The 14,226-nt window shown below is 41.6% G+C and overlaps 1 protein-coding gene across 2 annotated transcripts in view; it reads right to left on the bottom strand.

Annotated features, from left to right (window-relative positions):
• NOSTRIN (nitric oxide synthase trafficking) overlaps positions 1–14,226 on the bottom strand; it is a 66,873-nt gene that overhangs the window by 46,924 nt on the left and 5,723 nt on the right. For both annotated transcript variants that reach the window (XM_040229277.1, XM_040229276.1), the window contains exon 2: positions 7,792–7,877. In XM_040229277.1, the coding sequence (XP_040085211.1) occupies positions 7,792–7,877 (86 nt within the window). The remainder of the gene's footprint in view (positions 1–7,791; positions 7,878–14,226) is intronic.

Below are 14,226 nucleotides of genomic sequence, written 5' to 3'. Positions count from 1 at the left end.
AGCAGAAGATATTAAGAAGAGGTGACAAGAATACACAGAAGAACTGTACAAAAAAGATCTTCACGACCAAGGTAATCACGATGGTGTGATCACTCATCTAGAGCCAGACATCCTGGAATGTGAAGTCAAGTGGGCCTTAGAAAGCATCACTATGAACAAAGCTAGTGGAGGTGATGGCATTCCAGTTGAGCTATTTCAAATCCTGAAAGATGATGCTGTGAAAGTGCTGTACTCAATATGCCAGCAAATTTGGAAAACTCAGCAGTGGCCACAGGACTGGAAAAGGTCAGTTTTCATTCCAATCCCAAAGAAAGGCAATGCCAAAGAATGCTCAAACTACCACACAATTGCACTCATCTCACACGCTAGTAAAGTAATGCTCAAAATTCTCCAAGCCAGGCTTCAGCAATACGTGAACCATGAACTTCCTGACGTTCAAGCTGGTTTTAGAAAAGACAGAGAAACCAGAGATCAAATTGCCAACATCTGCTGGATCATGGAAAAAGCAAGAGAGTTCCAGAAAAACATCTATTTCTGCTTTATTGACTATGCCAAAGCCTTTGACTGTGAGGATCACAATAAACTGTGGAAAATTCTGAAAAAGATGGGAATACCAGACCACCTGACCTGCCTCATGAGAAACCTGTATGCAGGTCAGGAAGCAACAGTTAGAACTGGACATGGAACAACAGACTGGTTCCAAAGAGGAAAAGGAGTACGTCAAGGCTGTATATTGTCACCCTGCTTATTTAACTTATATGCAGAGTACATCATGAGAAACGCTGGGCTGGAAGAAGCACAAGCTGGAATCAAGATTGCCGGGAGAAATATCAATAACCTCAGATATGCAGATGACACCACCCTTATGGCAGACAGTTAAGAGGAACTAAAAAGCCTCTTGATGAAAGTGAAAGAGGAGAGCGAAAAAGTTGGCTTAAAGCTTAACATTCAGAAAACGAAGATCATGGCATCTGGTCCCATCACGTCATGGGAAATAGATGGGGAAACAGTGGAAACAGTGTCAGACTTTATTTTGGGGGGCTCCAAAATCACTGCAGATGGGGACTGCAGCCACGAAATTAAAAGACGCTTACTCCTTGGAAGAAAAGTTATGACCAACCTAGATAGCATATTCAAAAGCAGAGGCATTACTTTGCCAACAAAGGTCCGTCTGGCCATGGCTATGGTTTTTCCAGTGGTCATGTATGGGTGTGAGAGTTGGACTGTGAAGAAAGCTGAGTGCCGAAGAATTGATGCTTTTGAACTGTGGTGTTGGAGAAGACTCTTGAGAGTCCCTTGGACTGCAAGGAGATCCAACCAGTCCATTCTGAAGGAGATCAGCCCTGAGATTTCTTTGGAAGGAATGATGCTAAAGCTGAAACTCCAGTACTTTGGCCACCTCATGCGAAGAGTTGACTCATTGGAAAAGACTCTGATGCTGGGAGGGATTGGGGGCAGGAGGAGAAGGGGACGACAGAGGATGAGATGGCTGGATGGCATCAGGGACTCGATGGACGTGAGTCTGAGTGAACTCCGGGAGTTGGTGATGGACAGGGAGGCCTGGCGTGCTGCGATTCATGGGGTCGCAAAGAGTTGGACACAACTGAGGACTGAAATGAACTGAACTGAACTCAACTGAACTGAGAATAGTGTATAAAAGGAGAAATAGGAAGATGAGACTTGGAGGTCACGCTGCTTGGGTGCCCAGTCTGGGAGTTTCACTGAGTCTCTGCTTGCTTCTGGCCCAGGGGATGCACAGCAAAGGTTGGGCTAGCTCCTCAGATTCTCTGTGTCTGTTAATTCTTGAACTGAGTGACTTTATGTGGGTAGGGGGAGGGAGTGTTGTTGTGGGGGAAGTCAGCTGAAATGGACAGAAAAGGCAGTTTTTTAAACTTTTCAACTGGAAGGCAAAATTTTATACTGAATCCCACCATATTATATAGATGTTGTGTTCTGAATAAGTGGGAACAGGAGTGAAATAGGGTTCTGAGTCCCGCCCATTAATTTCTTCCTACCTGCTAAAGTGACCCCTGAGAGATTCCCACAGACCCCTGTGCTACCAGGTACAAAAGCCACTGGGCTTGATGACCACAGGTGTCCCTTACCATAGAAAACCCTAACACATTGTGAAGGGAACTGGATCACTCCCATAGCTATACCCCAAACTGCCTGCCCACTTGGAAGATGCCCTCACGCCATGCCTGGGTAGATCTGAGTAGAAATTACAATACGCCGCCTTTTCCATATCCCCATCTGTAAGTTAGGGGCGGATGAGAGTATTCACATACTGCATTGGATTGTGAGACTTTATCTAAGAGAAACCAAAGATAAGATGCATTTAACGCACTTCCTGGTCTCTTCTATGATTTTATTATTCTCTTCTAGCTTTTGTTCAAAATACTCTATGTAAGTACATTTCTTTGACACACTCATTTATTACTCCTTGTAAAGAGCCCAACTTAAACTTCTAAAAAGTTGAGTGCCTGAAGGCACAGAATCACTCACGAGAATACATTTATTCCCTCAGAGAGCATCCAATGAATGCCTACTCTGTGCAAGTCATGTGGGATACAGAGACCCTTAAGGAGTTCAGCGTCCAGGAGTGGAGACAGACAAGTGAGCAGAAAGGCAGTACTGCCATAGCAGAGATATATACTAGTGGAGTCTTGACTTGAAGGCCAACCAGAGTGGGATGACTGAGTTCTGAAGAATGCATTGAGTGGAAGCTGGCAGTGAAGGTAGAAGTGTCTCCTGGGCAGAGGACACAGCATGTACAACTGCCAGGACCCATGATGGCAGGTAGGAGGGGTAGGGGGGTAATTGCCAGTGGTTCTACAAGCAGCGACCGTAAGTAAGATGGAGAGATGTAATCTGAAAGATGTGCTCTTAGAGATGTGATCTTTAAGCTGATCTTAAAGTTCCTTCTATGAAATACTACAAAGGCTGAATTTTACACTAAAAGTCATGGAAACCTCTGAAGGGTCTTAAACAGGGTGCTGACCACAAAGTGAAAGATGTCTTAGATGCTCTTTAGTTGAGGCAGCTTGCTTGGGTGAGAAAAATTAGATCCTTTGAAGGGACACAGCTCTGAGCCCAGGTACATGAAGGTTGAGAGTGAATTAGATTTCTGCTTTCACAATGCCCCTCAGCCAGGTGCCTTCATGAAGTGTACAAACTGCCCAGCGGCAGGGCAGTACCCCAGGCAGAGGACAGGTTGAGAGTGCTCTGCCCAAACAACGGCAGAGGCCATGAAATGAAAACAAAGCTAGAGGAGCAGAGGTGTTTGGAAGAGAGAAATATAAGGACTTGGTCATGAGTTGAGATGGAAGAGGAGCTTCCCTGGTGGCTCACACAGTAAAGAATCTGCCTGAAATGCAGAATACCTGGGTTCGATCCCTGGGTCAGGAAGATCCCCAGAGAAGGGAAAGGCTACCCGCTCCAGTATTCTTGCCTGGAGAAGTCCATGGACAGAGAGCCTGGTGGGCTACAGTCCAAGGGATCGCAGAGTCGGATGCAATTGAGCAGCCACTGACCGCCTCACTGAGACAGAAGGAGTCGCGGGTGGCTCCCCCGTATTGGGCTTGCCTGGGTGGGCAGAGGTCCTGGTAATCATGGTTAAAAATCCAGAAGGAGTGAGTACCAGCTTTGGGGAAAAGCTGATCAACTCTATTTGGATAAGCTTCCATTGTGGTTTCATGGAGCATTCATCTGGAAATGTCCAATAGACTGTTGGATATATGGTTTGAAGTACAGGTTAAGACGTATTGCCTATTACATAGGGGAGCTATCAATATGCAGAAAAGGGCTGAAGTTGTGGGAGCTAAGATCACGCAAACTATGGGTAGACTAGAAAAGGTAAGGATTTATTAAAGATTTCATTTTCATCACTTATCTTTTATTGACAGCCTCTGCAATGCATTGTAGATGAAACAATGACCAACTATACTTCCTTCTTTGTTTTCTTTTCTTTTTAATTAAAAAATAATTTTATGTCCAGAGTTGTGGTACTTGCTGTTTGAAAACCTGATCTTAAGCTTTCATAGAGGAAAAAAATAATTGATTTTTCCCATCAAAGCCTGTTTACACTTTAGCTATGTGGGGCAGGGAACAAAATGTTCAAACAGTTTCTAGAAATATGCTTTTGTCTTTTTGGATCTAATCTGTGATTGTTTTGAAGTGAATGTGATGGCTTTGGCATTAGGCATTTTAGGAGCTGCTGTGTGTTTCTGGCTAAATCTGAGTTGCTACTATAAAAAAAGGAAACTGAAGCAGCTAATTAGATAAAAGAAGCTAAGCACAGCCATGAATTACAGAATTTCCAGGCAAAATGGTGTTTGAATTCCAACACACTTTTCTATCACCACCAATTAGAACAAATGCAAGAAGGCAGCTGAGCTTGGAAATAGAACATTATCTGGCCTTGAAGCTTGATTGGGATGCAGTCCCTTGTAGCCAGGAGCTAATACAGATGTGTTAGCAGAACCACATTCCAATGGATTCTTAAGCAAGGTGTCTGCAATTGTTAATATCCGAGGATAGTAAAGGCCCTGTTTAACAATACAGGTGTAATAATAAGAAAATAAACCTTAAACTAGCTTTCATTTTTTTTATTAATTCAATCTATAAATATTTACTGAATGTACTTTATGTGGCAGGTATTAAGCACCATATGCCCTCTCACTAAATCTTTCATATGTTGGCTGCTGGATTTGTCTTCATGAATTTCTATGTCATGATTTTCTGTGTCTCAGTGGAAATGCCTGCTGTACATATTCTAAGGGTACCTTTTTACTTGTCTGATGGGGTTTCCTGTTACTTGTCTATACTCTTTTTTTTTTTTACTTTACAATTCTGTATTGGTTTTGCCATACATTGACATGAATCCACCACGGGTGTACATGCGTTCCCAAACATGAATTTGTCTATACTCTTAAGTAATACGATGTTCTCAGTCACTCAGTGATGTCCAACTCTTTGCGATTCCACAGACTGTAGCTCACCAGGCTCCTCTGTTCATGGGATTCTCCAGTTAAGAATACTGAAGTGGGTTGCCATTCCTTTCTCCAGGGGATCTATCCCACTCAGGGACTGAACCCCGGTCTCCTGCATTAGAGGTGGATTCTTTACTGTCGAGTCATTAGGAAAACACAAGTAATATGATAGCTTCTTTCCAAGAATATTGGCTTTCTAGGCAGTTTCCTAATACCAAATAAAGGTATCACTGATTCATATGTAATAAACCCATCTTATTTTCCATTTAAGAGGAAAATAAGCTGAGTGCTCATGTCTGGATAACTGGTGGGAAACAGCTTTTTATCTTTTGTATGCCTGGGGAACTAACTACTGCTAACTAACTACAGAATGGGGACAGTGAAGGCAAGTGTAATACCAGCTATGTTGGTTGTGATCACTCCTCCTTTTGATATGGTGATTATGTTCTCAAACACTTCTTTGGAAGAGATAGGAACCTCAGAATCACTCCCAGTGGGAAAGAAATGACCCAGTCTTTGGGGTCTTTGTCAGCTGGGTCTTTGCCAGCTGACATGTAGGGAATTTGTAGGGAAAAATAATACAGTATACCACATATTCATAGATTAGTAGGACTTTGTGTCCATTAGAAAACAATTCTTTGGAAACACCTACTCTTTTAGCATGGATGACATCCTTTAGGTTAACTACATGATCCAAGAGCTGAGCAAAGGAAGGAGAGCTTCAAGCTCAAGTGTGAGTTGGCATTGCCAAATGTACATTTATCAGGAATAAATATAAAGCAACTCACACAAGGTATCTTGGTTAAGGGGAAATGATTCAATTGTGAAAGATGAGCTTTGCCCATTGTTCAGGAAAGCATTCATTGCATGCATGACCTAATAGCCAGCATAATTCTTTGGGTCTAGGTAAACCAGTAGATCCCCTCTTTGTATTTATGCTATGCAATTTTTACCCCAGAGATGTGCACATAATTTTGCTAGATTTTCAAATTCTGTATTCTGCTCTATGAAGAGATAAAACCATGAAGGGAGATATCTTTAGCTACCCAAGTATTTCTCCTTCGCTGGAGCCCATTTGCCATTCTGGAACATGTGGGAAAGTTTGCACGTGAATAGGTCTAGGGCAGATGGAAGCCTGAGGAAGCAACTTCAAGAGAGACACAGGTAAGAAAGGAAGGTTTTGACTGTATGCAAAATAGGTGTGTCTGTGGCAAGGCAGAGATGTAGAGTTACATAGACAAGGGAGAAAGAACAGGGCCATTGTGGAGAAATAATTCTCTTAAATTTATTCAGTTGTTTGTTGAGTTTGTTTACCAGGCATTATCCATCATTGACCTTCTATCTCTATAGCTCTCTACCAGGCACTAGTTTTGAACCTGTAGATGCCAATTAATCAAGGCTCAGCTTACTGTAACCCAGGTGACTAGTATGGTTACACTGTGTACAGATTCTTCTTGATCGGCAGGAGGGAACTGTTTTCTAATTTAGGTAATAGGTTGAACTTGCATAATAGTTAACTGGTCTTATTTTACATAGTTTCCTTTGAGATGGATAAAAATTATTTTTCTTATAAAAAAAAAATTCCCCCAAAGATTGGTCCTCTCTCTTCTTTTCATAGAATTAAAGCAATTTGGCTATTAAGAGAGAAATAACTTGTTTAAACTTGTTTTCTTTTTGACTCCATTTGACAAACCTGGTTCATTTCAGTTCAGTTCAGCTGCTCAGTCGTGTCCGACCATTTGTGACCCCATGAACCGCAGCACACCAGGCCTCCTTGTCCATCATCAACTGCCAGAGTCTACCCAAACCCATGTCCATTGAGTTGGTGATGCCATCCAACCATCTCATCCTCTGTCGTCCCCTTCTCCTCTTGCCCTCAATCTTTCCCAGCATCAGGGTATTTTCAAACCTGGATACTTCTTTATAAAAGCATGTTTGAACTCTCCTGTATCTTTCCTTGGCCTTGTTCACTGGTCCTGATAAAGAACATAGCTTTATCAGGATGTTCTTCCTTGCTCTTGACCTACTAACACTGGATGCAATTAACTCAGGCATCTTTGCTCTTACAAAGGCACATGTACAATATTTTAAACCTGAAATGGATTTCCTTGAAAGAATAACCAATCTCTTTTGAAGGTCTCTTTGGAATTGTTTATTACAGAACTGTCTACACATAGAGAAACGGCCTAAGCACCCTGTAGGCCCAGTTCAATCCTCGGGGACTCTAATTTTAAGCAGGAATTTTTGTAATTTCTTGACTGAGTTAAGTGTGTTCATTTCAGCACAGTGAAGAGCTTTATACATGATCATATCTAGTATTAAGAGAAGATGATACTTCTGTGTATGGTGACTCTTTATTCATCTATGTCCCCACTCAACAGACACTTACTGAAGAAGTCAAAAGGCCAGACTCTGAGAGCTCAGCATACAAAGATGAGTAAGACACAGCCGCTGCCCTTGCCAGGGGGATAGAAAAGCAGATGAATAATTGCCATCAGTGTGAAGAGCACAGTAATGGGAGTATATGTCAGGCACAAAGTGGGCCCCAGGAGAGGGTGATAATCAGAGGGACTTGACTGAGCTTTCCCAAGCAGAATTACTTCCTGTTGTTTCCTGATTTTTATGGTACCCCAGTGATAAATGTGCAATAGCGAAGAATCACTCTTCAAACCGATTTCTCAAGTACTAAAATATAACACTGCGTTCTGGAAAGTAGGACAGCTTGTAATCACTCCTCCAGTCATGTCCCTGGGTGCAACTAAAGAGGAAGAACTGCTCCGTGCAAACATGCATTTTGTACCTTTGCTGAAGAATGGATGTGATCTGCTTGCAGAAATCTTCTCCATTTTGAGAAAACTCCTTCAGGTTCTTGTATACTTTATTATACTGAAACAGAAAAGATGTACAGAAGGGTTAGGAGCACTCCCAAAGACTGAACTTCTGTAAATTCAGAATGCTTCTGTGATGAGGGCTGTCATCGTAAATGATTCTGCAGCTACAGAATGTACACTTGGATGAGTTCTTAAAAATAAAGAGGAAGTCTCTTCTGTCTGGATGCGAAAGACCCTGGAGAACTGTTCAAAAATAGAGCTGGTCTATCTGTTTCTTCCTAGGCCAAATGCAAACTCTTCATCAGTGGGTGAAGTTGGATTCCTGTCACTCCTCTTAGTCCCAGGAAAGCTAAAAATACATCCTGAAATACACTGCAGATTCATGGTATGTCACCCCCACAAATTCCAATATAATATTTCTGGACCTCATGACAAACCCTGAACCATTAAAGTGAGTCTTTCTTGACTGTGATAGAAAATGTAAGTGAATAATTTGTTAATAAAATTTCTCCTAGTCCCCTCTATATCTCATTGAACTTTAGTAATAAGAATGTTATAATAATGAGTTGAACATTTTGGTTGAACCAAACCTTTATATATTTATAAATAAACCTTTATTAGTGTATCTATATATGAATTTAGTTGTAGACAAAAATATTCCAATTGAAAGATTTTTGTCATGTGGCTCAAAACTCCACAGTGTTCTTCTGAACATTGTATTGCTGAGGATAGATATAGATGACGATTGCCCAGAGGGAGAGGGTATCAGTTGATTCTGCTGCTTTCCTGACAACAAAGTGGGTGAAAGAGATGATTAAGTCTCAAACACATCATCTCAGTGTTTCCATCTGGGAGATGGGATGGCCCATTTCATTTTTCAAAACGAGATTGCACCCAGGAGGATGCAAATTCTGTGTAGACTGTCATTCAGTGACTCTTTGCTCATACAATGAGCTAGCCCCTTCCTGACCTCAGATGTCGTCATGGGCACGCTGCTGGTCACCCTGCTGAGAAGGAGAAAGGACAGGAAACTCAGACTTCCTGAGAACCTACTATAGGGCAACCATGTTTCCATACAGGAATCTTCAGGGCAAGACAACTTCTCAACTGTCACCTAGCACCTGGAATAAGGGGCTGGTAGACTGGCAAATAGGACATAGGTCACAGAGGAAGAAAAACCTAGAGAAAGGATGGAAACAGGCCCCTACCTTCAGGGCGGAACCGACCAACACCTAGGATGTAGTAACATGCTGCTGCTGCTGCTAAGTCGCTTCAGTCGTGTCTGACTCTGTGTGACCACATAGACGGCCGCCCACCAGGCTCCCCCGTCCATGGGACTGGAGAATTGGCAGGCGTACTGGAGTGGGGGGCCATTGCACACAGTCTTATAGATACCAAATCCTTTGATCTTTATGCTGCAGTTTAACTTTCCCCTGAATTTAACAAAGAAAGCCACCACAGGATCTGGTAGATGCACAATAGGAGAAAACAGCTTCACTGAAACCACCCAGAACACAAGGACTGAGGTCAGAGTGCAAAGGTCTTTAGAAGGACATTGTTGACTCCTAAAACAAGGTTTGCAAAATCACGGATTTACAGCACCGTCAGACACTTGGATAAAGGAGGAGCAGGCTGGGGACAGTGAGCTGGAGGGACAGCTGCCACAGCAACTCTGGACCACACACCAACTTTTTTGTCCAAAAAAGCCAAAATGAGGAATGGGATCTGAAAAAAATATATATTTTTTTAATTGCAGCAAACGAGTCACAGAATTTTAAACTATCTCCCAAGCAAGCAAAACACACTTGGGTATAGCTTTCATTATGAAGAAATGACTCTCTCAAATGAACTTAGTTACAAAACAGAAAGAGACTCATAGACTTAGAAAATAAATTTATGGTTGCTCGGGGGAGGGGGTAGTTAGGGAGTTTGGGAAGGTCATTGCTGTATTCAAAATGGATAACCAACAAGGACCTATTGTATAGCACATGGAACTCTACTCAATGTTATATGCCAGCCTGGATGGGAGAGGGTTTTGGGTTTTGGATGCATGTATACGTATGGCTGAGTCCCCTTGCTGTTCACCTGAAACTACAACAACATTAATAGGCTATATGTGCTCAGCTGTGTCCAGCTCTTTGCAACCCTATGGACTATAGCCCTCTGGGCTCCTCTGTCCATGGGGTTTTCCAGGCAAGAAGACTGGAGTGTGTAGCCATTCCCTTCTCCGGAGGTTCTTCCTGACCCAGGGATTGAACCCATATTTCCTGTGTCTCCTGTATTGGCAGGTGGATTCTTTAACACTGAGCCACCTCTGAAGCCGATTGGTTATACCTCAATACAAAATAAAGTTTAAAGTTTGCAAAGGAAAAAAGAAATGCTTCTCCCCTGAGGCATGAGAGTTAAACCACAGTGTGGCAACCAAGATTTCTCATTTTTATTTTCATAAACGTAAATTGTTATCTGTGAATGACATGATACTCTCAGGCCTCTTCTTCCCCTTACAAGTACAATGGGAGAGTTTGGTAAGCACTTTAAGATTGCTTAGCTTTTTTATTTCTTAGTTACCTAAACATTTTCACTAAATTCTCCCTTAAGGCTTTTATTTCCTTCCCATAACACTGAATAACATCAATAAAACACAACTAGGTATCATGAAAAGAAAATAGAGAAATGTTAAGCAGGCACATGCCCTTGGAATCAAGTCATTTCTCAGCCTCTCTCACCCTTAGGTGTAGCCATGCAATTAAATGCTTCCCAAAGAGAGATGGGTGAAAGTTCATGTTGGATTTCAGTGAAAATTCCTTCCTCCTCTTTCCTGAATCTGGGAATTAAAATGACAGCTGTGCCATAAGTTTATCTTGAGGGTGGATGCCACATGCTAAGATTTTAGGTCAGAAAGAGAGAGAGCCTGGATCCTGAGGGCCTCTACCTGAGCCCAACTCTCTACTTAGGGACATATTTTATGTATGGGAGCACTATAACGATAAAAAAAGAAAGCCACTCTTATTTTGCATGTCTAAAATATATAGCTAAACATCGTTCTAAATCAGTTTTATCTTTTTAACATCTACAAGAGATTTATTTATTTTTTGTTTGCTTTATTTTTACAATGTTGTGTTGGTTTCTGCCATACAACAATGTGAACTAGCCATAATTATACATATATCTCCTCCCTCTCTCGCCTCCTCCAATCCCATCTCTCCAGGTCATCACAGAGCACCAGACTTTTTGTTTTAAATTATGAAACATTATTATGTTTCAGAAATAATAATAATACATACACTAATTATGATATCCCTTTATATTCTTGCTACCTAAGTTATAGAGATAACAGCACTTTTCTTCTCTCTTTTCAACATTGCAATATTATAATATTTTCTTTCTTTCTTTCTTGTTTTTGACCAAGCCAAGCTGCTTGTGGGATCTCAGTTCCCTGACCAGGGCTTGAACCCAGGCTATACAATGAAAGCCTGGAATCCTGACTACTAGGCCAGCAGAGAACTCTCTGTTTCTGCTCTTTTTAAGCAACATTTTCTTTCCCTTTCATAATTTCTTTGACTATTCTTGTGCAATTATTCTTCCTTATGAACATTTATCTAATTGCAATTTTTAAAAATCCCCACTGAGATCTTAATTGGAATTGCATTACATCTATATATCTCAATTTGAGGAAATTAACTTTTTTATGGTATTTAGACTTCCCATCCAAGGGCACACTAAGTCTTTTCATTAGTTCAAATCTTATTTCATGTTCAATAAAATTTTATGATTTTTTATTGGTCCTGTAGCATTCTTGTTTATTTAGAAATATCTCACAGTATTACACAGTATTAAGCAGTGTCCTTTGAAATAACATCCTGTTTCTCTCTCTAGCTTACACCAAAGCAGAAATAAAGACTCAACAAAAACATCAGGGGGCCATGTGCAGGGGAGAAATATTTGGATGCCTGCTTGCAAAGTGAGTTTTTCTGCTCTTAAACACAATAAGGTCTAATACTTTGGCCATCTGATGCAAAAAGCTGAGTCAAGACCCTAATGCTGGGAAAGATTGAAGGCAAAAAGAGAAGCAAGTGGCAGAAGATGAGATGGTTGGATAGCATCCCTGACTCAATGGACATGAATTTGAGCAAATGCCAGGAGATAGTGGAGAACAGGGATGCCTGGTGTCCTGCAGCCCAGCAGGTCGCAAAGAGTTGGACATGGCTTAGTGACTGAACAATAACAAGGAGGAGACAAAGCAGAGAGCCAGATGGAAGGATTTGGAGCCTTCAGAGCAGAAGTGAGGAGAAGAAACTCCCACCTAAAAACCAGGAGTAGAGGGAAGGGTCTCTGTGATGAGCTGTCTGAGGGCACAGACCCCTGCAGCCCACCATCACCAGAAGAGACGATTTGCAACCAAAGTCCTGGGGAAAGAATCGGGTGCCTCAGACACCATGTGTGAGGATGGGGCTAGTAGGAGAAACCTTGTCTCTAACGGAAGTGGGACAGAACCAGTTGAGAATTTTTCCCTGTCCTGGGGCTACTGCATTTCCGGAACTTATCAAGGCATCAAAACTCTCCAAGACACATTTTAAAAAATACAGTCTCCAGAGAACAGCATTGAAACATGTACATTAGTTAACATGTACATTATGTAAAATAGATGATCAGTGCAAGTTTGATTCATGAAACAGTGTGCCCCAAAGCCTGTGCTCAGGGACAACTCAGAGAGAGGGTGGGGAGGAAGCGGGGGAGGGGGGTATACGATGGGGGGAACACATGTATACCTGTGACTGATTCATGTTGATGTATGGCAAAAACCATCACAATATTGTAAAGTAATTATTCTCTAATTAAAATAAATAAATTAATTTTTAAAAAGTCTAGTCTCCAGAAGACTAGTTCTTGGAAGTCAGACAGCCCTGAAAATTTATAAACCAATGATTCAAAACTCAATGCTTTTAGTGTAGAGTGGGTGAGCTATGGAAGTATGGAGACCACCTGTCTTTCTCAAAGGTATTCATAGTTATCTATTTTAAATAAGAGTCTGCTCAAATCAAATCATATCTTATGGCTTCAACTGCCCCTAGGAGTCCCAGTTTTAGATTTTGAAAGATTTCCTGTCATTTAATAGACTAGTACTTCCTTTTTTCACGTCATGATATCTGTAGAAAGTGATATCTGTCCTGGAACAATGTGATAAATGGACAAAGTTGTTCAAGGCAGAGGCAACTGGCCGCTGAGCTCAGCCCCCGAGCTATACCCTACCTGTAACCCCTCCCCCAAACCAGTGTGCAGATACACACAAGTTCAGAAATTCTTCAATACATTACATTGTTGTTAACTCAATGATCAAATAAAAATGGGATGTTCTGCTTATTACAGCAATGGGGAGAATCTTTAACTCTACATACAATGTACTGGACACTCCCCAACAAACTGAGATAAACAGACTGAGATAAAGGTGACATCAATAAATAAAAAAGTTGCTAAGAATACCTTCATTATTTCAGCATAGCCATTCTTTAGATTCAGACTTGAAGATAAAAGCTGTGGTGCTGGGAGCCAGCGTGAGGAACTCCACCCATGGCAAAGGTCATGAGGAAGGAGGCTCGGCATACGCAAAGGCGGGATCGAGCCTCAGGAGACCCCTTGTTCCCAAGCATCTACCCCCAATAACCAAAGTCTGCCTGCTTTACTGTGTTATGCTTTCCACCTATTCTTCTGACATTAACAGGGGGCTGTCCCTCCACCACCTTTTTCTGGAAAAAGTTAATGTAGAGCTTTTAGATAATAAATCTCCTGGGCATAATATGAGTGTTTCAATCCAAAAACCCCTCTGATGGCTTTCTGGCCTGCCTGCTGGACTCTTACAGCTGCGCATGTGATTGTTTGCGGCCTCCTGACTGGCCTCCTGACCACGAAAGGCACAGGAAGCTTAAAACATCCTAGGAATGTAGGGGCTTCCGAGGAGTCAAAATCATTAGAATAGGACTGATTAAGGGTTTCATTTGTTGAGCCAATACTTGCTGCCAAGTTTTCATATCTTTTATTTGTAGATATAGTTGGTATATAGAAAAAAACAGGTAGTAGCCCTGGTATTAGCAACATTAGATCTTTGAGTTAAGTACTTTCTTTGTTATAACCCACTGCACCCTTGTTCTACAGGAATGGAACTTTATATATTTAGTATTTTGAGGGCGATGAAGATTAAGGAAAAACACTTCAAGGGAAAAAGAGTTTTCTGGTTGATAGACATTTATCTAGGAAGAGAGCCATAAAAATGTTAACAGGCCTCTTGGCCCGAAGATAATGTAAACAACCTGAGACCTTTTGTATACAGGAAGGTATGCAAAAAGAAAGCCTGGTCTCAATAAGGGTCAGGACTGCTCCCCCTGCATAACTCTGCATATTCCATTATT

Source organism: Oryx dammah, unplaced genomic scaffold (genome assembly GCF_014754425.2).
Source record: "Oryx dammah isolate SB20612 unplaced genomic scaffold, SCBI_Odam_1.1 HiC_scaffold_27, whole genome shotgun sequence".
Taxonomy (NCBI): Eukaryota; Metazoa; Chordata; class Mammalia; order Artiodactyla; family Bovidae; genus Oryx; species Oryx dammah.
This window is presented reverse-complemented; position numbering and strand designations above follow the sequence as displayed.